At 40.5% G+C, this 25,169-nt stretch overlaps 1 protein-coding gene across 10 annotated transcripts in view; it reads right to left on the bottom strand.

Moving 5' to 3' along the window:
- The window catches only part of GHR (growth hormone receptor), a 274,434-nt gene that overhangs the window by 28,269 nt on the left and 220,996 nt on the right, over positions 1 to 25,169 (bottom strand). For all 10 annotated transcript variants that reach the window (XM_086678108.1, XM_086678072.1, XM_086678061.1 and 7 more), the window contains one exon: positions 3,402 to 3,531. In XM_086678108.1, the coding sequence (XP_086534234.1) occupies positions 3,402 to 3,531 (130 nt within the window). The remainder of the gene's footprint in view (positions 1 to 3,401; positions 3,532 to 25,169) is intronic.

The raw sequence follows: 25,169 nt of genomic DNA, 5'->3' as shown, positions 1-25,169 counted from the left end.
TCAAAAATAAATAAACGTTAAAAAAAAAATTAAAAAAAAAATGTCCCAAATTTCTAAATGAAACTTACTGATAAAAACTGAAAAAAAAAAAAAAAAAAAAAAAAGGCTAGGATAATTGGTTGAGGGGAGTGAGCACGGGGGAGGGCAGAGGCGTGGGATACAGCCTCAGGGACTGGGCCTTCCCACACCCGCCCACTTTCTTCAAAACTAAAGCGTCTGCAGGCAAGGAGCTGAGAGCACAGCAACTCTGACAGGTTTCCCTGGAGCCTCCTGTTGGGGTGCCTGTGGTTTGCATTCAGGTGGGGTCCTCTCCCAGCTCGGAGATGAGACCTGGCACCACCTCCATCCCGGGGGGGGGGGGGGGGGGGGGGGCAGAGACCACTCCGCATCAGCTGCCCCTCCCTCCAGCTCACCTGGCTGGGAGCAGGGCCAGCCAAGCGTGTGGCTGCCTCTGGGCCCATCCTGTCGACGGCCTGACATGTTTAGGCTCCTCTGTGCTTTAGTTACCAAGGCCAGGCTGGTAAGCAGAAAGCCCAGTGGCCCGGGCCCCTTCTGTGCCCCTCCCTGTCCCCTCTGCTTCAGTTCTGGATGACATCCTGTCACAGTGTTGTATGTCAGGGAAGAGGGGTCATGGTTCTATACTTCCAGAAGTTGCCTGGGAACTGAATTCTAAGAAACAACGACAAGGGTCAGAAAGTGCATTTGTAGAGTCCTCTCTGTGCAAGGGGGCCAATGGGAAGTGTAACACATTTGTGTACTAGACGCTGTGGTCTGGGCCTGACACTCCAGGCCCTTTGATTCTGCCCTTCCTAGATAAACCGGGTGGGGGCTTATGCTATTTTGGCTAAATCTTCAAAATAATTACAATTTTGTAGAGAAAACAGAAAATACTGGTTTTGCAAGTTTGGGTTGGCTCTGATCACGAGGTTGAAGATGTGACAATTTTTTCCCCTGGGATCCCAAACTCCATTAGGGCAACAGTTAACGACATCCTTCCGAATATGTTCCGGTTTCCCTGCCACCTGGTCACACTTTCCGTGGCATCTCTGTTAGCACAGAGCCAGGGTTTGGAACCGGGGTGCTGAGAGGCCGAGGGTGGGCAGAGGAGGCCTGGAGGCAAAGGTCTGTGACCCTGACAGAAGAGGGTAAGGAACAGATACATATTTGTGAGGGCTTTCTACCTTTCGGGTTATCTCTTTGCTCACGTTCAGATTTGGAGACTATTGGGGTGGTAATAACCCGTTTTCATAAAATGGGCCCGACTCTGCTATTTCTTTATCCCGTTTAGCTCATTGTGCCTGCACAAATAACTTGTTTTGTTTCCACTGAGTTGGCTCTCTGTTGCTGAGGCAAAAACAGAAGAACTGTACCTCCAAAATCTCTCTTCACTCAACAGTCAATTCAACAGGCATTCAAGAGAGTTACCAAACATATGCGCTTCCTGTCTGACTGTATTCACACAATCCAGCTTAGCCTCTTGGTCCCTACCTCTCTGTAGGGTCAGCCATAACAGAGAAAAAGTGCATTTGGTGCCCAACCTTGTCACCTCCGTGGGTACAACCAGGAGACTGCTCTCACACCCGGGAAGTGGGGAAGGCCAGTAGGGGTTGCTAACTCAAAGTATTTATTTGTAAATTGAGTACCCAGTTTTGCACTAAAAATGGTCTTAGAGCACACCAATAATCACTAATAGTAAAGAATCAAAAGTCAATTTGGTAAGCTCAGGCATTGGATTTCTGTATCATTATTATCGTAAAGGATTACTATATTATAAACAATAATAGCAGCTACCACTTGCTGAGTACGTACAATGTGCCAAGCACTGTGGTAAGCGTGTTTCATGTATTATCTAAAACATCCTCACAAGATGTCATGAGACCAGGTCTATGATCTCCGTTTTGCAAATGAGGTGACTGAGTTGTGAACAAACTACTTTGCCTGGTGTATGCAGTGAGTGCCAGCCAGGCTGAGATGTGGCTTTGTTGGCCCTGAGCCCATGTCCTGAACTGCTCACCACGTCTTCACTCCCTTTCCCCACTCCTCAGTGGGGGTAGATGGCATCCTCCTTGGACTGATAAACACCCCCGCCCTGGGGTAAAGGGTCCTGGCTAACTTTACCTCTCGGCTTAGGCCTTCCCTGGGAGTTGGGTGGAAAAGGGGAAATGATAAAGTGTTTGAACCTAAAAATTTTAAAAAAGCAAAAAGGGACAACATAAGAGTGAACAGAAAGGGAAATAATTCTAGGGGAGAAGTCAGAAATAAACTACTTGGGTGGTGATGATACCGAGAGACTCTGTTTCACTCTTCCTCTGTTATTTTGCAAGACAACCAGTCAAAATGGAATGGAAAAGTATTACAGTTCCTTACTGAGTATAACTAATTTAACAGGAACATTGTCCATTTTTTACACAGAAACCAAGCTGAGTCTTTCAAAACATACATCTCTTCTAAAAGCCCACCACAGATAAAGTCAGATTCGAAGCCCAGCCATGACCAGCAAGGCTTGGCACAGTCTGGCTCTGGCTAACCTTCTGACATCTTCAAACATCGCATCCCTACGTCTAGGCTTGTGCCATTCTTGCTGGCTTCCTGCTTTCCTCCAGCAGCTCAGCCTCAGGAGCTTTGCACTTGCAATATCCTCTGCCTGAACAGTTCCTCCCCCCGCCCCTGCAGATATTCATGTGGCCTCTCTCACTTCACTTATGTCTCTGCTATAATACAACACGCCAGCAAGGCCCACTGTGACCTCCTCATCTAAAGTATCACCAAGCTCCCTACACACACACACACACACACACACACACACACATACACTCACACTTATCCACACTTTCACATACTATCTCACATACGTTTACACATTCACACATTTTTGCACATCCACATACCCACTTTCACACATTCTCACATGCACATACTATTCACCCTCTTGCACACACACTTGTACACACTCACGCATATTCACACTTGCACCTACACTTTCACGCACTCACACATATGCTCACTCACTTTCACACACTCGCCCTCAGACACTCTCATGCACATGCATGTACTCACATACAGTGTGGACACTTTTTATCCTCTTTCTGGCTTTTACTTTTCTTAATAACCCATATTACCAGCTGACATTTATTTTTAAATTTTTTATTGTCTGTCTTCCCCAATTGGAAATGAAGCCCATGAGTCTAGGGCCTTTATCTTTTTTTTGTAATCAATGCCATATCTCCAGTGCCTAAATAGTACTAAACACGTAGAAAGGGCTTAATTAATAATTTTTGACTAAATGAATGCATTTAAGTCATCAAAATAAATTATTTCCATCTCCACCACTGCATGCAGTTCAGTATACTTTCATCAGAAAATCCATGGAGGAAAAAGTCAGAAAGGCACGAAGGCTGCACCTTCTAATATAGAACAGCTGTGTGGATCCTGGGCTCTTGAAGCCACGACGAACCCCATCTGTCCAGTGGCACGAAAAAGTCTCTAGTTCAGGTGAACGGCACTTGGTGAACTTAGGCTTCCCAGAAGAATCTGCAGATAAGCAGAAAAGGCAAAGCATGAAATCAGGAGGGTAATGTATGGTCCTAATAAAACACCTATTTAAAGTGGTAAAGAAGAACCACTTTTTCTAGACACAGTCTTTTCCTGGGTCACAGTTTCAGAGCTTGTTGCCTGCCAGTTATTTCTCTGTCAGCTCTTGATTCCAGGAGCAAACTGTTTTGTCTTCATTACAAACATTATTTTTTAGGGCCTATTTAAGAAGCCAGAGCTAGAGAGAAGGTTTATTTGGAAGGTGACCCCAGGGACAGGAAGTAAGGGCAAGGAGGAGTGGGAAGGGGAGAGTTACCATAGTGGCCAGCTAGGGCCCAACTCCACAGCGGACCCTCTGAATAGCTATAGAGTGTGTCCTAGAGAAGGATGGGAGGCTGGGCTGTTTATCCACCAACTCCCACCACCCATTGCTTGAAGGCTACCCTGGGGGTGTTCATGCACCTGCACATGGGCTGAAGGTCCTGCCTGACTTGGGAGAGGCCTGGGCAGGCACCTGAAATGTCCCAGCAAGGTTCATGATGGCGACTGTCCACCACAGATGCATGCACTGACATCAGGTGGGACAAAGGATGTGGCGTGGGATCACAGCTTCCACTATAGGGCCCTTCCTCCCTTTATGGATTGTTTGATAAAAAGCCACTTAGGTTTGCATTCTTTTAAAGATTCAGCCATTACATGCATTAAATAGATGATGACTAAAAAATTCATGCATACGTATGTGTCAACTCTAGTTTGGGAAGTGATGACTGCCTCTAAGTGTTAGGATATTAGCTCAAACTCCTCTGCATCTATGAAATCTGCAGCAGACAAGTCTGAGGCAAAACCGATTTTTCTATATCAATTCTCATTGTTCTCTGACTTCCATGGCCTTTTTTGGAGATAGCCAAGTTTCTTTTTTCTTTTTTTCCTCTCCTTATCTGATTCTACTTCAATTATACTGTAAACTTAATACATTTGTTCTCTGATCTAAAGCTCTCATCCCTGAGCAACAGGGAGGCTCTCAATTTTAAAGTACCATTATAAATACTTTAAAATATACTTTAAAAATAAATAGCGTGCAACCAAACACATACAAATTCCTGATTCCAAGTTCCAGGTTCACATCTGATGTTCTGAACCAAAACATGCTTCCTTTTTTTCCTTTGTCAACCTCGTAATGAATGGGATGTTATAAACCTTCTAAATAAATCCATCATTCAACCATCCACTCGACAAACACTTACTAAACATCTACTTAGTGCCAGGTTCTCTTCCAAGAGTAGAGCAGGAAACAAAACTGCTAACATTCTGGTCCTTATGGAATTTCCCTTCCGGTGGGGGCTGGGGGGAGGGGGAGTCCCATGTAGAATAATGAGCAGAGTAAGGACATAATGGGCTGGGAAATAGAGGCCCCATCCTCCTTCCACTAACACCCATATTAATGCAGCAAAGAAGCTCAGGCTGGGGAAATGTGTCCTTGTTTCTGAACACCTGCTGCCCCAAATAGTCTGGCCACAAGAAAATGAATCTTCAGGAAATCCTGAGTTGCAGATAGGTCCTGCAACCTATCTGCAGATAGGGGTGGCAGAATGTCTTAATTAATAAAATTCCATGGTCATATTGTTGTAAGAAATATTCCTTTTCCTGTATTAGCTAAGGGATTCACAGAGTTTTGGGGAATGGATAGGATCTGCTCGGTACCAAGGGCAGATGGTCAGCCCTCTCTAGGTGGTCAGCATTTAAGAACCCCCTGAGAGCACTGAAGTGTAGGAGCCTGTGTGAGCTGCTACAAGTGAATATAGTGAACAGGGTGTGTGTTTTGTTAGGTAAGCACCTATTATACGGTAGAGTATCTGGAAAAGTTCCTTTTTCTATCAGCTGAAGCACTGAAAAGGGTATTTTCAGATCCTTCCAGAAAATAAGTAATTCATAAAACATATTTAAGCCACCACTACTTTTAATTCCTGCAGGTGTGAGGAGAGTCTTACATATTTTGACCACTCCTCTGCATACAAGGCAAGAAGAGGAAATGTGCCGGGTTGCAAAGTGAGAGATCCGTGTTCTAGTCCTGGCTCTGATACTATTTAGCCTTGTTCTTCCCAAGCTGTTTGGGCCTCAGGCTCCTCAATAGAGAGGCTGGAAGAGATGAGATCCAAGGTACTTTACAACTTCATTTTTACAATGAAATGACATATACCACCACTAATAACAACGTACACAACCAAAACGTAATTTTGGCATTTGAAACAACCAGAGAGCACCAAAAGGAAACACTACTCAGTTTCTTCTATTCTCTGTGCCACAAGCCTGCCACATCATGGCAAGAATAGTAAACCCAACTCAAAAACTTGAAACAGAAAGGAAAAAAAAAACCCAAAACTTTGTTAGCTGGGGAGAAAAAAACCTAAAAAATTTAATTTAAAACACATTTTTCTTACTTAAACATAGTACTCTTGTTTATTCTGTTTCCTTTTAACTCCAGATGTATAGAAAGCCCTGTATTATCTTCTCATTATACATAAGAAATAGGAGATTTCTGGTTGTGGTGCTAATGTGATGAAGTGTGTCCCTACACAGGCATTCAGATACAGACCTAGTGCAGCAAAGCTATTTTTAACTTGTCTTTTTGGTGTGTATTTTCACGGTCCACCCTCCTTTCCCTACCTTCCTCCTTTCTTTTCCTCTTTCCTTCTTTCTCTTTCTTTCTTTCTTTCTTTCTTTCTTTCTTTCTTTCTTTCTTTCTTTTCCTTCCTTCCTTCCTTCCTTCCTTCCTTCCTTCCTTCCTTCCTTCCTTCCTTCCTTCCTTCTTCCCTCCCTCCCTCCCTCCCTTCCTTCCTTCCTTCCACATGGGTATGTCCTGCTAAGTGCTGTAGACAGGACTAATTCTCAATGGCCCCAATGATCCCTGCTTCCTATCATTTATAAGCTTATGTATTTAATCTCCTTGAATAACTTGCTAATCTAATCTACAGAATGTGGCAGCATCGAGGGGATGTTGTATCTATGATTAGACTATGAAAACTGTGGCTTCCACCTCAGCAGACTTTCATTCTTCTTGGTTTTGATGAAGAAAGCTGCTGTGTTGGTGAGAACCACATGAAAAGGGACTGAAGTGGCCTTTGGCCAATAACTAGCAAGAAAATGAGGCCCTTAGTCTAACAACCCTTGAAGAACTGAATCCTGCCAGCAACCACACAAGCAAGGATGGAAGCTGATCCTTCCCCAGTCTGGCCTCAGATGAGACCAAGCCCCAGCTGGCACTTTGCAGCCTTCTGAGAGTCTGAGTAGCAGAAGTCCCAACTGATGGGCTAATTTGGAGGAAGGGTAGGGAATAATATTAGCTGAATTCTATTTATACTGAATAAATGAATCCAATATATTAGAACTTGAAAGTGGTGTTCCACAATGGCATAAGCCACTTTTCTTAGCAAATGGAATGCCTCACGGTGCGTGTGGGGAAGTATGTAACTTCTCTGTTGGAGGCAAGAAGAACTGTAGTGTAGCTGGCTGCTTAGCTTCTTCTCTGTTGCTTCCTGCTTCAGCTATTACTACTGTGGCTGAAGATAGCTGGCATTTCTAATGTTCAGCTCCTTAGTGTCATGCTGAGGTTTTTCCAAGTCTAAGAGGTACTGGCCTAAACTTAAAATGAGCACCTCTCTGATTATCTCTGAAAATCCTAGTAGAAGCTTGCTTTTTTTTTTAAGTTTATTTATTTATATTGAGACAGACAGAGAGCGCGAGAGAGAGAGAGAGAGCAAGAAAGTGCACATGCATGCATGCAGGGCAGGGGCAGAGAGAGAGAGGGAGAGAGAGAGAATCCCAAACAGGCTCTGCACTGTCAGCACGGAGCTGGAGTGAGTCTCAAACTCATGAACAGTGAGATCATGACCCGAGCGGAAATCAAGAATCGGATGCAACTGACTGAGCCACCCAGGCCCCCCAGAAGCTTGTTTTACATTTCATTATAAAGACAACAAATGGCTATTATACATTCTCAGGTCCTGTCTGATGAGCCACAAACAATAATTTTGAACTAGTATAATTCCTGCTCTTTCATGTTTTTTTTTTTAGCCTAAATCTAGAGACAATGTAGTTCAATATCCATTTATAGTATCTCTGTAAAGAATGTTGCACTTCACAAGAGAGCCTACCTTCGGCCCTTACTAGAAGAATTGAGTATTCTAACTCGAGTGGTCCCACATTTTGAAGAAATGTTAGTATTAACATTGATCAGCACTCAAAATCTTGAGAACAGATTTGGTATTTATTTTTATTTTCTCTTTGGAGCCTTTATTTTGAAAATGTGGATTTTGACTTGCAACTCTATATTTATTTTAGTTATAATTACCATGTTACATACATCACCTTCCATCTTATATCATGTTGAATACTTTACATATATTGTCTCCTTTAATACTAACAATGATTACAGAAGGTGGGCATTATATCCACTTAGAGATGGGTGAAAAACTGGAGTTTAGAGAAGTGAGTTGCCCATGTTTATACTGCTGTAGGAAGCAGAGGTGAGACTGAAATACAGGTGGTGTGTGATTTTAGGTCTAAAGTCAGAACTAGCAAAAAAACAGTAGCTTTTTTGTTAGACAATTTTCTCTGGCTTCTCAAAAAATTCCCAGAAGGGAAAAATGACAAGCTCAGATGTGCTCTTGATTCAATTCTCAGAAATCAGTAACCTGGCAAGCCCTAAGAGCAGCATTTCCTAATTGTAATTGCACAGTGGAATCAACAGGGGAGCTTTAAAAAATACTGATGCCTTGGCCTACTCCCAGAGACTTGAGTCAATTTGTCTGGGGTGCAGCCAGGTTATCACTATTTAAAAATTTTTTTTCAATGTTTATTAATTTTTGAGAGACAGATGGAGACAGAGAGAGAGGGAGGGAGACAGAGAATCCGAAACAGGCTCCAGGTTCTGAGCTGTCAGCACAGAGCCCAACACAGGGCTTGAACCCACGAACACTGAGATCATGATCTGAGCCGAAGTCAGACGCTTAACTGACTGAGCTACCCAGGCACTCCGGGTTATCACAATTTTTAAAAGGTCCCCATGTGTTTGCAATGTGTTTGCAATGGCACAGGCTGAGAGCCATGTAGAGAAATAAAGTTATAAGTAAGCACTGAAAAGTTGGCTTTATACATTATTAGGTTCTCTGATCAGTTCTAGCAGAGCTTTGTATCAAGAGTAACTCTTGGTTTGAGCACCTGGCTGGTTCAGTTGGTAGAGCATGCAGCTCTTCATCTTGGGGTCGTGAGTTCAAGCCCCACACTGAGCGCAGAGCTTAAAAATAAAAAAAGAGTGACACCTGGTATAAACTCCCATGAGCTTCATACAGGAGGGTGTGGGAAAGATATGAATATTAACTTTCACCTCAAAAGAGTGCCTAAACTTCTGATAAGACTATAAAATGGTAATGGGAATTATTAAGAAGTTAAACCGGTATTCCTACTGCAGTTATCATTTAGAAAGCTTGAAGAGGGTTTTACCAAATTCACGTCTTTAAATGATGATCGAATGACAATGTGTTCAAACTGCAATGATAGAAGAACAGTGTCAGAGGGGGCTGGTTGCAACACGTCACCGTTGACAGTGACCATGGCTGATTCTGCCAGTCAGACCAGCTGGGGTGGCCAAGGTCGGCTCCCCTCTTCACTGCCCAGTGGCTCTCCCCTTGGGGGGAGATGATCTTCCTGACAGTATGCAGAGCGAGAATGTCAAGTAGCAGTTACACACTGAAGAAGTCTTGTGTTCTTACTCTCCCTCACCAGACATGCTTTTCTATCCTCTACTCATGACAAAGAAAAAACAAAAACAAAGGAAATCACACGCCAGTTCCCAAAGTTGGCTTGGTGCTGGGTGTTAGGGGAAAGGGAAGAAGAGGAGGGGAAGGTTGGTGGGAAAGGACAACCTTCTTCAGAGAGCTCTGGGTTGTGGACTGGAAGGCACTCAGTGGTCACCTGCCCCGAAATGTGGAACATCCACTGGACCGCATCATGAAAGAGGAAATATTACAATGAGAGAGAAGCATGACACACATTGGGCCAGATGCCTTTTGGGTCCTTTTTGATAGATCTGAGCTCTGCTACGAGTAATCATCATATAAGTGTTTGCGGTGGTTATTATTTCCATCCTCGCAGTCAGCTGGGACTGCCAATTTATGGTTTGTTCACTGTTGCTACCCATGAAGAGCAAATGCTGAGCACGCTGCTAGATCTGAAATGTTTCCTGCATTTTACATGCAATTATAAGTCTACCAGCGCTAGTTAACCCACATGAAGTGTATGTGGTCGTATCGTGACAGCTATTTCCCTCACGGTTTAGAGGTGATTTTCTGTGGTTATCTTCTAGATAGTCATAACTACTGAAGTCTGAGTTCTAGATAACTAGAAGATGTTGCTATATTATTATATATTAGCATTGAAGTAAAAAAAAATCCAAGCACAGCCTTTCTCTGTGTTTTCTTGAGAAGCAGTTAAAAAAGAATGCTGTAAGTCTACGAAGAAGCAGCAGGAAGGAAAATTAGGGGCACCTCAGGCAGCACTGTGGGGCTGGCCCAAGAGGATCTCTGGAACACTGAGAATGCTACGTGATGCTTTTCCCTAGTGACCTGGGTACCCGTGGCACAAGTGTTAGCAGCTTCTTGGCAATGATCTTTTCAGAAAAGGCCCATTAAAACAGAAGAGGGCTGAATTGGAATTTGGAGAGTTCTGGTTCTGTCATGAAGAGTCCCTCCAACTATTTCAACTCTCTGAGCCAAAGCCACCCTGAACGGAATGGGCCGGGTGGTTGAATCATATTTTTAAGGTTTTCCATTTCATTTACTTGTAGAGGAATCCAGCCTGTAAGTATTTGCTGGGGCTTCCTGGGGATGGGGTTCTGTACTGAGGGATCCTGGGTTTTACACAGTACTTGTAAACAGATTCAGAGGACTAAGCCTCCCCGCCCCGCTTGTGGGGGTCCTCCCTTTTGAAGCTCTGCTTGGAGGCCACATATCTTTCTCCAAAGTACCTCTGTCATTTACAAAGTGCTCTTCTATCTGAAGAGCTTCAGGAAATCAGTGATTCCTCCTTATACACACTCCCTTTCACTGAAGGTCATGTCCTTGATGGATGCCGATCAAAATATGGTAAAAGAAATCTGTAAACTTCCTGGTTGATCACTATTGTCAAAAGTCACTGAACTACTTTGTAGGTAACATAATGTTAAAGAGCACATTAAAGAAAACTGGTAGGCTTTTGTTTCTAACCTATGCCATTGCCAAGTAGTTATGAAACCACAAACACTGAGTTTGCGTAGGCTATTGGCACAAAAGGCTTTGAATTAATGGTAGAAATTGGCAAAAAAATTTAATACAGTATTTCATTCATACTGAATGTAAGGAATTCACCTTCATAGTTGCTTTCCTTTATGGTTCTCCGAGGCACTGAGGAAAGCACAGCTGTAAAATCTTCTGCTTAGGTACTCACTGTTTCAGAGTTGAGAACAAGAGTTCCCAAGTTCTTTCCTGAAATGTTCATCTTTTTCTATTTCAAATTAAACTCTAGTACGCTTTTAAAAATGGATTCTTGGTGCATTAAAAAAATTGTAGGGCTGACTAAAATAAAGGCTTGGTGATCATGTCCAGGTACTTTAGGATGAATGTCAAGTCAACTGAACTGAATGGCAAGTCGTTAGTATCTTGGAGAAGTGTTTTTGGCACACGCTGTCTTCCAGGACATTGACCTGAATGGAGTCCACAGGCAGCTCATGTGGATGGTAATGTCAGAAAACAGAGGGTCACCTACTACTACCAGCACTTAGGCATTTATCTTTTTACCAAAACTTACTTTATGTTGCTTTATTTGGTTTTCATGGAATACTTTATAAAATGTACTGAATTTACTTCCCTTCTTAGGTACTTACGATTGAACATGATTAATCCTGGTTTTCAACACTCAGGGGGGTTAATCAATCACCTTTCTCCTCTTTCCTTTCTTGTCAATAGCACGTAGCTGGTGCATTTAGCTTACTCAGTGTTTTCACATTATTTCATTTAATTGTCCTGGACAGAGTGATCATATACTTCTCTAGCTAATTAAAAATTTTCTCTCTTCTCCCTAGATTTCATCAATTCTCTTAAGACTCACAGGGCTTCTTGGTGGAATGACAGGGACACTATTTTCCTTGGTGTTTTCTCCTCTGGCTAGAGAGGGAGATGTGCCAAGGCAGCTATAAGCAGCCCCAAGTTCCAACAGTGTAGCCTGCTGGAAGGTAGAAACAGGAACATCACTTCAAAGATACACATTTACTGCCCTGCAGAACTGACCTAGGACAAAGAATTGCCACGGTTTCATTATTAAAAAAAAAAAAAAAAAAAAAAAAAAGATTCCATATAGCATGGTTTTGAGATGTCCAAGTAACAATTAGCCCTACATTTAATAAAATTTATTTTCTGTTTGGATAAGGTAAGGGATATCCTAGATAAATATCAAATAATTATATAATCAAATATGTTGGATTATATATATTACAAATATATTTATAATAGAAATTATACATTATATTTATAATAGAAATTACATGTTATAAAAATATGAGACAACAGAATCAAATATTAAAGATAATATAATCAAATAATTAAAATATAAAGCAGGAGGATTAACTAACTGGAGTAGGTGGAGCTTCTGGACAGCATGTAAAATAGTACGGCCACCACAGAAATACAGTTAGGAGTTCTTCAAAAAGTTAAACAGAGTTACTTATGACCCAGCAATTCTACTTCCAGATATATGTATACCCAACGGAAATGAAAACATACGTTCACAGAAAAACTTGCACAAGTATGTTCATAGTAGCATTAGTCTTAATAATGAAAAGTAGAAGCAACCCAATGTCTGTCAGCTGATGAGCAGACAAACAAAATGGCATAAACATATCATAGAATATCATTTAGTCATAAAAAGGCATAAAGTACTGATAACGTGCTACGCCATGGATCCAGCTGGAAAACGTTTTGTTACACGAGTGAAGCCAGACACAAAAGGGTACGTATTAATTACATTACTCCATTTATAGAAAATGTCCAGAATAGGCAAATTCATAGAGACAGAGAGCAGATTAGTAGTTGCCAGGAAATGAGGGGAAGGGAAATCGGAAGTGACTACTAATGGGTACAGGGTTTCACGCCGAAGTTGAATTGATGGTGGTGATGGCTACACAACACTGTGAATACACCAAAACCTACTTTTAAATGGCTAAAATGGCAATTTCTTAATGTGAATTTTATCTCAATAAGAAAATCTATCTAAACTTTTTAAAGCCAGAAGTTACACTTACTCTAAGATTTATTACATATAATTTAATTTTTATGTTTTCTAAGCCTTACCTTTTCAATTTGAAACTCACTTTTCATTAATTTTAATGAATTTTAACTTTAATGTTGCCATGACACAACAGGGATCGCCAACTCACTGAACAGAAGACACCACTGAATCCTTCGGTCCTATGAAAATATCTTGCATGAAATTTAGTTAAAGTAATTGCGAATGGGACTGTCAGGTTCTTTTTTTTTTTTAAGTTTATTAATTCATTTTGAGAGAGACAGGGCGTATGTCATGCATGTGAGTGGGGGAGGGGCGGAGAGGGAGAGAGAGAAGCCCAACCAGGCTCCGCGCTGTCAGCGCAAAGCCCCACGCGGGGCTTGATTCCGTGAACCATGAGATCATGACCTGAGCTGAAATCAAGAGTCAGAGCCTAACTGACTGAGCCACCCAGGCACCCCATCTTTTTAATGAGATTATTCCAATTCCTGAAAAACAGTAGCTGAAGAGTCTATAGGCAGAGTTAACATGTTACATGCTGGAATCCCCTGGGGTTTTAAAAAATGCCGATGCTTGAATTCCAGGCTTCAACTGGAAGGTAATTTATAGAATTACCAATTTAATCATCTGGTCTTTGGATCTTTAAAAGCTCCCCAGTGATTTTATTATTTATTATTGCTATTATTTTTTAAATTTTATTTATTTATTTTGAGAGACAGAGACAGCATGAGCAGGGGAGGAGGAGAGAGAGAGAGACAGAGACAGAGACAGAGAATCCCAAGCAGGCTCTGTGCTGAGAGCACAGAGCCCGACTTGGGACTTGAACCCATGAAACTGTGAGATCATGACCTGAGCCAAAACTAAGAGTTGGACCCTTAACCAACTGAGTCACCTAGGTGTCCCAAAAGCTCCCTAGTGATTTTAAAGTGTAGCAGAATTTAAGAATTGCTGACTTACATCTTTTTCCTTCTGAGCCCAGAAGGCATTGTGCTTGTTTTTCACTGCTGGAGCCTCTTGTCTGGTTCTCATATGCAAGTTCTTGGCCAGGAACAGGAGGAAAAAGTAAGTGTGGGGACATTCTAATCCAAGCCTAAAAGTATGGCAGTGCTTTGCCAACATCAAATCTCTGTCACTGAAAAATATGAACCTCCTGAAGTTTAAGGGAAGCCTTCTACTGCCAGGAGAAACCAACTGACAAATGAGACTTTATTTTCCCCATCTTGTAATTTTGCTGAGGTCACTTCATCCTCGCTGATAATGATATATTCTATCACGTAATTTCATTTCCAAAGTTTGGAGTTTCAAATGCAATAAAACATGGTCTTTTGTAGTGAGCACACCAAAGTTTTTTGGTTGTAGGATTAACTGCTACATTCACCACTCAGTTATTGATGCGTTCATTTATTCAACAAACAAATCAATGAACACCTGCTTATAAATCAGGCTTCAGATTAACATGTTCACTTGCTGGAATAGTGTATTTGGTCCAAGGATCATGGCACACAAGACAGACCATTTTATTTAAACAGGCTGGCCCCATTCCCCGAGAAAGAGAATCAGCCCAGTCATTCTTCCCTAACTTTTGCTCTGTGTACATTTTCTGGCTTGGTGGAATTGCTATGACCACTTTTGAATTCCCAAGTCTATATTCACATTGAAAACCTGTTCCATGTATATATTTCTATTTCCACAAAAGAATGGCCAATATGATAAATACAAGGATAAATATGGTGGATGTGGACATGGTCTCCACAATGCAGAAGCAGAGAACATTTTTTCTATAAATACTTACACAGGAACACAGCTTGTCATTCTTTTGTGCGCATGTTTTAATTTTTAAGGTATTTATTGCTACAGTAAGGCAGCTGTGTCACACTGCATTCTCCTAAAACAAGTGTCCTCAACCAGGAACGAGCTTCCTTCCCAGGAGACATTTGGCAGCGTCTGGAGACATTTTTGATGGTCACGACTGGTGGAGGGAGTGATACCGGCATTTAGTAGGGAGAGGCCAGGGGTACCGTGAAACACTCTCTACTGCACGGGACGGTCCCTACAACAAAGAGTTATCTGGTCCAATATGCCAATAGTGCCATGCTCCAAACAAATAAAACCACTAACTTACAAAGTAGTTCTCCAAAATTCACATATGTACTCACAGTGAAAAAAGCTAACATAAAAATCTACATCTCCAATCTCCTCTACCCCTTTACCTCTCTAAACTCTTTTTCTGCTCAACAAAGAAAAAACACCCTGCATTTTTAAGTCCTTCAGATTGTTTTATTTTATTTTGTTTTCTTTGGATTTTTAAAACAGACTTCCACACAGACATTCCAAATTTCAGTTATTCAAGAAGCACTTATACACCATCTATCATGTGTAAGGCACTCCCTAGGTGCAATGGGAATTTTAAAAAGAACATGACAAATGGATTCTGCCTTTGAAGAGCTATATAAGCTAGTACAGGAAATAATACATGTACATATGAGAAGTAGCTAACAATAAAAGGCAGTTAAAGTAATAATTGCTTTAAGAAACCAGAAAAAGTAGTGAATAATAAGAGCTGAGGGTGGAGGGACAGAGGAAGGTTCCAAAGAGGACCAAGGAGAGGGTGATGAACTCATCCCAGTTTGCCAACATGGAAAAGTGCTGAGGGGTGATCACCACCCAAATGCCACTAGGGACACATCTGTACACAAAGTTAGTGTTATTTACCCTCCTAAGTACTGAATCAGAATCTGCATTCTCACAAGATCCCATGTCATCTGTATGCACAATAAAGACTAAGGAACATTGACTTAAGGCAACTGACTGCCAGCCAAGGGCTCTAACTGGATCAGTGGTTCTCAACTCTGGCTGCACATTAGAGTGACTTGGGGATCTCTAACAAAATACCTTCTAGAGATCTAATTTAATTAGATTGGATGATGCCTTATACAACATTATATGTCAATTTTATCTAAAAAAAAAAATAACACTATTTCAACATATTGAGTAAAAAGATTGGTGTGATGCCTGGACATTGGTATTTTTTCTAAGTGCCCCACATGACATGTGACTCTAAGGTGCAACCAAGGTTGAGGACCACTGAATTAGAACAATGAGCTTCTATGTTAGGTTAAAAGGTCCCTCAAATACCAAGTCCTGTGTGGAACAAACCAAACAAGAATTAGCAAGGTGAAACAGCATGCATTGAATCTCAGGGGGAACTGGACAAGCCCCTGTATACAATAAGGATCTGATGTTGAGTGTGTCTGTGTTGGCTCAGAGGGAAAGGCAGTGTGGTAAGAGCACAAGCCTCTCTTGTGGGTGACCTTGCTGGGGTCTCCCAGTAAGGTCCAGCCTTAAATTCCACTTGTGTGGAGCAGAAACATATGCTTACAGCTGTGTTTCAAGGGTTCTAAAGTTGCAGTTTCAAGTATATATGGCAGTGAGAGTGCAGCTGCCTTAATTGTGGGAGTCATGGAAGTTAGTGTTAGATTCTTTGCCATAATCCTGGGAGCAGAGCCAACCCTAGGCTCCAAGATGGCCCCGTGTCAGTCCACACAGGAGAACAGCCATAGTCGGCTTTGTGGGAAACTTGCAACTTCTCAACAGAACACGTTATGCCAATCCCTGGCATCAATCAACTGCAACAAATTTCCTAAGCCTTCATAGTTCTTCATTCATTGGCTCTTTCTGGAGTTTTCTGTTGTAGCAATCTGTGTTTTTTAGAGAGACGCTTCTCAAACTTTAGTGTGTAAAGGCATCACCTAGGGGTTTCGTTAAAATGCAGTAAGTAAAATTCAGTTAAGTGAGGACTGAGATTTTGCAACTTTTGTTAAGTTCTCATATGCTGCCGATGCTGCTTCTGGTGACCACATTCTAAGGAGCAAGAAGTTAGATCTGTGCTGTCCAATATGGTAGCTTCCAGCCACATGTGGCTATTGAGAATTTGAGATGGGGCCACTGTAACCAAGAAATTGGATTTTTAATTTTATTAAATTTTAAGTAGTTTACATTCAAATTGAAAAGTGAAAAGTTATTACATATAACTTTATTGTTTCAGTAGGACTACATTTCACTTTACTGAAAATTTAGTGTCCCAATTGAGATGTGCTGTAAAACACACTGGATTATGAAGAATTATTAGGCTAAAATAATGTAAAAATTCTTAATAATGTTTTTATCAGACTGATTACATATTGGAATGATAATACTTTGGGTATATTGGACTAAGATATATTATCCAAATTACTTTTAGCTGTGTTTCACTTTTTTAATGTGGCTACTAGGAAATTTGAAATTGCATATGTAGCTCCCATTATATTTGGTTTAGATGTAGAACTGCTTTCAAAGGAAAACCATAATTAATTAAAAAGGAGGAATTCAGAAAATATATCGCATCGGGCTTAAACATGAAATACCTTTTAAATGTTGCTAAATTGGCAAACTGTAGATTATGGTGTAGCTCTAACCCCCACTTCAAAGCATCTATCTCCTCTGGTCCACTCTCCTGAGACAGTCAGAGTTTTCATCTAGTTCATAGATGTTCAAGGGCTCCTCAGCAGAGCCCCTAAAACTTCTTTAATTTTCTTTCCTACCTTTTTTTCTTTAAAACACACCCGCCCCCATTTCTGATCTTAGATCCTTGCTAAGTAGGGCTAATACGGAATAGTAGAAAGAGCACAGGCTTGGAGGCCTGCGGGATTTAGGTTTGAATCCCAGATGTGCGACTTACTAGAAATATTATATAAATTTTGTAAGCCCCAGCTTCCTCAGGTATAAAGTGAGAGCAAAATATCTACACAGCTGATGAAAATTAAATCAGATTATTTACAAAAGTACCTGTCATATGGTTGGTTTTCAACAAAGAACCACCACCATTACTAAGAGAACAAATTCAGCGTTTCTTGTGGATCCTGACTCCGTCTATTGATACTTTTGAAATAGATCAGGTCATTATGCATTGCAAGGACTTAGCCTAGAAGTATACCTCATAATGAGAATCCAAAGCACTGGAATAGTGCACTTAGAAAGTCATTTAAGACTAGGCAAATCTCTTCATAATCCATGAAAATGGAAGCTACCCTCTTATCTGTGCACCTACTTGGTCTTAAATGTAAAACAAACTTAGCTCAGAAGTAAGGGACTCCCGAGGTTCAGTGGCATGATTTCTCAAAACGACACTACTTGTATTCTGGACCAGATAATTCTTTTTTGCAGGGGGTTGTCCTGTGTACTAAATATCCTGCATAGGATATTCAGCATCATTCCTAGCCTCAACCCACTAGATGCCAGTATCACTCCCCTCTCCCCCAGTTATGACTAACCAAATGTCTAGAGAGACATTGCCAAATGTCCCCGGGGGCCAAAAATCACCTCTGGTGAGAACCACTGCTCTATGGGAATGTATCACCCACTTTATAACCCTGATTATATTAAACTCTGATTATATTAAATTTTTTAAAAAATATTTTAATTGTTTTAATGTTTATTTATTTTTGAGAGAGAGACAGAGCGTGAGCAGGAGAGTGGCAGAGAGAGAGGGAGACACAGAATTTGAAGCATGCTCCAGGCTCTGAGCTGTCAGCAGGGAGCCTGACACAGGGCTCGAACTCACAAACTGTGAGATCATGACCTGAGCTGAAGTCAGACATAACTGACTGAGCTACCCAGGTGCCCCTAAAAAAATTTTGTTTTAAGTTTATTATTTATTTTGAGAGAGAGATAGAGACAGTGAGTGGGGGACGGGCAGAGAGAGCTGGAGAGAGAGAGAGAGAGAGAGAGAGAGAGAGAGAGAGAATCCCAAGCAGGTTCTGCACTGTCAGCATGAAGCCTGATGCAGGGCTTGAACTCATGAACATGAGATCATGACCTGAGCTGAAATCAAGAATCAGACGCTCAACCACCTGAGCCACTCAGTTGCCCTGAATATAATTAAATTGTAAAATTGCATTTAAATAGAATAATTTTTACTGTATAGAAGTAAAATCATTTTATTTAAATGATAGTTCTTTTTAATTTTCATTGATTGAGTTCCTACTATGTGCTAAGTTCTTGCCATTTGCTTTCTCATTTCATCCTTAAAACTCTTCTGTGAGGATGTTGTGCAAAAGGATATAATCTTCATTCTATAGGTAAAGAAGCTCAGCTTCAGAAAAGGTAAATACTATTTAGTCAAAAACCAAACTAACAAGTAACAAAGCTGGGATCTGAATCCAGATTTTTCTCACTTCAAAGGTTTTTTTTTCCCTCATATGCTGAACTGCCTCTTTCCGTTTTATTTGGGTTTTCTCTTCATTGTAAGGTTACTTTTTTGGCATTAGTCTCAGAGTTATTGGCTTTTATGAACTTGTAGAGACTAGAGCTTAAAGGTTAACTGTCCTATACTTGATTTGAGAAGATCTTATACTTCATCTTTTACCCTCATTCTATGAAGCACATAGGAAAAGCATCTTTATTATCAGAACCATATATATTTCCTAGAGAGCAATGCCAGATCCCCTCATGGAAATAAGAAATAGTCCTTGCATCTGTGAAGTTTTCAGTCTGGTGGGAAAATAAGATTTACAGATATGAAACAATGTGAAAATAAACATTTTAGGATATATTGGAATAGAAAATGAAATATTTCAGGATATAGCTATATAGAACTTTATAAAGAAAGGAAAGACCAGTATGAGTTATAATAGACCTAGAACCTTTAATAGAGAAGTTCTGGTGGGAAATAGACAGAAAAATGGCGGTCAAGTTTAGGAAGCAGATCATTTATAACAGGCATTATAATTCCAAATTTGCCATTGTGAGTTAAAGGAAGAGGTTAGATGTATATTGCTGAGTATCTAGTTAACTGTTGGTTGGACAACTCTTAAGAATCATGGTCCACATTTGCCTCTTTCTCTTCCAAGTCAGGCTTTCTGCTAACTTCTAACCAAAAGATGGATAAACACATAGAAGAGTCAGAGAAGCAACGTTTACTTCAGAAATAAAAGAGGATTCTGGGAAAATGGCTTTGACAGCTTCAAAAAGAAAACAGTTTATATGTAGTCACACACAGTCTTAGAGCTAGTCAGTAAGGCCACCATTTCATTTTACAGGTGAAGAAAATGATGTTCAAAAAAAGAGAAGTGAATTGGCCAAAGTGGCACAGCTGGTAAGAAGATTTTACTTCCCTCCCTGAAGAGAAATCATGGTTGCTAATTGTGGTCATTATTATTTACTTTGGATCTACCAACCTCTAAGGCCCTACCAAATTTCCAACTGTCACGTTTACAGAGAGCAAATCCTGAGCCTTACACTCCACGACAATATTTTTTTTAAACTTTATTTTTACTTATTTTGAGAGAGAGAGAACAAGTAGGATAGAGACAGAGAGAGAGAAGGAGACACAACCCCAAACTGCTGCTGATAGCAGCACAGAGCCTGATACGGGGCTCGAACTCATGAATCGCGAGATCATGACCTGAGCTGAAATCAAGAGTCGGACACTTAACCAACTGAGCCACCCATGTGCCCCGACTCCACAACAATATTAAGACCATGTTCAGGGTTCCAGTGATCAGAAAAATAGGTATCTGAGTAGGCATGTTGAAAGCTTGTAAGAAACTAAACTAAAGCATTATTTTAAGTACTAACGGTCAACCATGTAATGAGTTCAGAATTCCATGCATAATCAACCTATTTTATTACACTAGATGGCAGCAAATAGGTATCTAGGTGTATAGTCAGTAAACCAGGAAATTGAAAACAAAATGAAACCACACAAAGACTGAGTCTAAATTTGCCTAAATCAAGTAAAAGTTCCCACAATTATTAAGCTTTTGCATGCTCTTGAACATTCCGAAAGAAGTTGTCGTTCTTCTTACATGTTTTTCTATGGAGGTTCCTCCTTACACATAGTAGGGTGCTAAAAATTGTGATGAACCGTTTCAACGTTGAATTGTGTAATCACTGATGCTTGAATAGGTAGGGCAATATTTTATATATTTCCAGAATCCTTGTCCTGGCTGTCAGAGGCAGAGCAGTAATCAGTGAGTGGGGGATAGGAAGTAGTGAGAAGAGGACTTGGATAAGATGTTGCAGGATAGGACATCAGGATGCATAAGACAGAAAAAGCATAAAAGAAGGCTGTGAATGCTGGCAACAGAGGTATTTAAAATTAGAAAAAGTAGGTTAGATAATCACTAGTGGGACTGAAAGATTTTCTAGGTTATTCTAGCTTATTGTCTTCAAAGTGGACCATGCAAGCTGATCTATTGGGGAGTGAAAAGAAAACACTAAAACTTTTATTTCTAGGTTTGGTATATCTCAAGTAGGATGGAAATTTTTTTTTTTTTTTTTTTAACGTTTATTTATTTTTTTGGGACAGAGAGAGACAGAGCATGAACGGGGGAGGGGCAGAGAGAGAGGGAGACACAGAATCAGAAACAGGCTCCAGGCTCTGAGCCATCAGCCCAGAGCCCGACGCGGGGCTCGAACTCACGGACCGCGAGATCGTGACCTGGCTGAAGTCGGACGCTTAACCGACTGCGCCACCCAGGCGCCCCTCAAGTAGGATGGAAATTAAGGTTTAATAACACTGAACATTTAGAGTCACACGGAGCCTTCACTCAGCCTGTGTGTCAGGGTCACAGTCATATTTGGTAAGAGAGAAACCCTCAGAAAGAGTGGGAGAGCCACTGGTGGTTCAGAGGATGAGTTAGCAGTACCTTTACTTGTCTCTTCATGTTAGAGGTATTTTTCATGTGGAGTTATTCTACATGGCTGATTTAATGGATAAACACATTGTACTGATATACATTCTGGTGGTTGATCATGAGGTAACAAACAAGTGGCTTGAAAGGATTCACGTAAAGAAATCTCATATAAAAAGTAATTCTAATGGTGCCGGCCCATGTCAACAAGAAGGAAATGAGCTGACACTGTTCTTATTGTAGAACAGTCTCCAACCAAATCTGACGGGAAGTTCACTTCCCAAATGGGAAATCATCCTAAAGACCATTTGAAATACAGATTGACATCTATTACAACTAGTGTTCATTTTTTGAACCTCTAACTTGCTGTACCTTGTGCCCCTTTTCAGGTAGGAGATAGTAATGAAAAGCAAATGCTGAAGTAAATGTAACCTTCAAGTTGTGTATGAACTATTAAATGAGGACTCCCCCTGCAAAAGAAGTAAACTTCAAACACACTGAAGGAAGTATTTTGTTCTATTAAAGTTAAAATGTTTTATAATATTGCTTGGTTCAACTTTATCAACACTTTAAAATTTATATGTTTAGATACATCGTACAATGAACAAAATGTGTACGATTCACAAATAGGTGAGCAATGTATATTGTGAGCATGTGTTTAAAAATTGCTTTACTAATGGCATATAGAATCCAAGTTTCAGTAACTGATAACTTTTGCAGATAAATGAATAAAAAACGAGGCAAGAGGCTTAGGGACTACCAATGAACCAACATAGCACAGATTCCCAAATTCTTAGTATTCAAACTCTTTCCATTTTATTCTACTCTGCTTTCATTCCCTCCTCAGGTTTGACTTATAGGGTACACATTTAGGTACATGGATCCAGGGCACAGACCTGGGCTCCTCCTCCTTTTACAACTCTCCACATGCCTTCATCCTTAAAGGATTGCTCTCTGGGAAGCACAAACAAAGGTAAAAGTAATATTAAAATGGAAGCATCTGCCCATCAGATAAAATGCAACTATGTGCAAAAGACAGACTCAGATATTAGAGCAGAAAGACACTGCAGTATAAGCCAAGTGCTTATTCCTATAATTAAATCTTTTCACATGAGCCCTCATAAACAAGAAAATTACTAAAAATGTATTCTCCTTTTTAAACTGTACAGGAGAATGAGGAATGGCTTAAAAATAAAAGGTTGACATGGGTTTGAAGTAAATAGTCTGATATTCTGGGGCAAACACAAGGGGAGTTTCCTTCACAGATGAGGAGTTTCCATGGCCCTGATGGGTTTTCTTCTACGTTGGCTCCCTTTTCTTTGTAGAGTTTGGCTGAGAGGCCATAATCAATGGTCTGTGTAAACTGTGCTACAGAAGGTATGAACCCTTCCTATAGGCCAGTGCTTCCAAAGTGTGGACCTACGAGTCTGATCTACCTCCACCAGGACCACTTGGATAAGCATCCAGATTCCTGGGCTCCACCTGAGATCTACTGAATCAAATTCTCAAGAAGGGGCTATTTTTGATTTCCCTTGTTGATTTGTATACTTTTGACTTTCGATTCTCAGGCAAAATGTGCTGTCTGGTAACCAGAAAAGGAGAAAAGATCAGAGGTTCCCCGACTGGCCCAAGATCATTAGAGGCTCATCTTTGAAAGACTGTATATTCATGTTATGGGCTTCTGTAAGATGGAAAACTTCTGGCTCATCAAGAAAATTAAACACTAGAATTAAACACATTTAAGGAGAGATTGTAAATCTTCATTTTAAAAAGGACTTGTTTAAGCTCTTCTAAGATGTACCTTTGCCTAGGTGGTGGGTAGGGCACTGAGACAGATCCAGCTAATACTACACACAACTATGTTCCAGAAACACATACATTTAATGCTCAAGATAACCACGGATGGCAGTTTATAGATGGGAAATGTAAATGTCCTCCTAAATTCATTCAGCTGGTAAGAGGCAGAGAGGTGAGATTTGTACCCAATCTCTGAAATTCACAACCAGTGCATTTTCAACTGCCTTTGTGTTGCTACCTTTCTAGTTCTAAAATTCAGGATACCACTGGCAAACAGATGAGAAAAAAGGTAAACTATAGAGGAAACAGAAAAAAAGAAGGAAAAGCTAGCATATTTGACAAAAGAAAAAAGGCAGGCATTCCTTTTGACTATTTTATAGAACTACAGTAACTTACAACAGAGGCGAGTAAAGGAATCTTTCTAGACAGATGACTTAGCACCCTTGAAGTTGTAGGTCAACAAACAGGAAATATTCACTTGGTTTGAACTAGAACACAGAGTTCCTGTCCTAGAAATTTTATAGGACTGTCAACAGTGACAAGTGGTTGGGTCAGCTGTTGAGTTTCACGTCTTCCATGGACAGAGCAGGCTTAATAACCCTGGAGCATGGTTCAGTACTGATTTAAGAAGCAACAGCTTTCAACTAGGAGCTACAGCTGCCACTTCCTACATCCACCAAGATTTCTTGGGTCTTTCACCACGCTGCAATTATCAATGCAACTTTATTTATGGGCTCAGACAGGTCTTAGGACAGAGCAGGATAGTTGTTTTCCACTGAGTCAATACAGCTGCTTTGTTCACTTGCCCTACGGTGCAATTTCACAAGCTTGACATTACTTTTTCTCGTGTGTTTTGTACTCATGTTTTTTGATCAATGAATCAGAACTAGCTGAACAAACCTGAGCTTTAGAACAAGGCGAGGGTGGTAGAAGGAGCTAAGGCTTTGGGGCCCTGAGTCTGAACCCTTGCTTATTTGATTTTAGGAAAATAATATCTTTTCTTGTAGTCTGAGTTTCCTCAAATTCATTGAACTGGGAATAGTAAGAGTAATCTTGCTGAATTATTATGAGATTGAACTCTAAGAAATGCCTGCTTAATAAATGTTTATCATCTTTTGCCAAGGATATTTGGGTGATTCATATTTCATATACTGAAGTTGATTTAAATATATTTGTTATAACAAGAGCTAACATTTATTTGGTACGGCCATCTGTCAGACCCTATGCTCAGAGATTTTGATGTATTATCTCATTCAATCCTTTTAACTGTGGTATGAGATGGGGACTGATGGTACCCATGGATGGGAAGCACCACGCCCAGGAGGTCTCATTTCAAATCCCATGCTCTCAACCTCTATATCACCACTTCCTATTATTCTAGAAGAAGAGTTCTACATCAAGAAGACATAAGGAAGTCGCATAGCACAATGGTAGTGAGTAAGAGTGCATGAGTAGGATGCCTGGGTTTGACTCATGGTTCTGAACTTCTCAGCTATGTGGGCAAGTCACTTATTCTCCCTGTGCCTCTATCTCCTCATTTGTTAAATAAGGATAACAGTAGGATCTTTAGGATGACTCTTAATGATTTAAAATACATAAAGTGCTTAGAACAGCACGTGGTAATTGTAAGCACTACTGTAGATCTTCAACACGAACTAAAAACAATTTTTTTCTTGCTCCTTTCAATGATTACAAACTTTCCTTATAATTTTGCATCAGCTAATAACTTTGCTAGTGCTTTATAAAAAATAAGATCTGAATTTCTTTTTAACACAATAATCCATTCTGTCCTCTTTATGTTGTGAACAGTACTAAAACCCACTTAGGTCAGTGAAATCATAGGGCAAGAAAAAGAGA

The sequence above is a fragment of the Puma concolor genome, chromosome A1 (genome assembly GCF_028749965.1).
Source record: "Puma concolor isolate L17-30 chromosome A1, mPumCon1.1.hap2, whole genome shotgun sequence".
NCBI lineage: Eukaryota > Metazoa > Chordata > Mammalia > Carnivora > Felidae > Puma > Puma concolor.
This window is presented reverse-complemented; position numbering and strand designations above follow the sequence as displayed.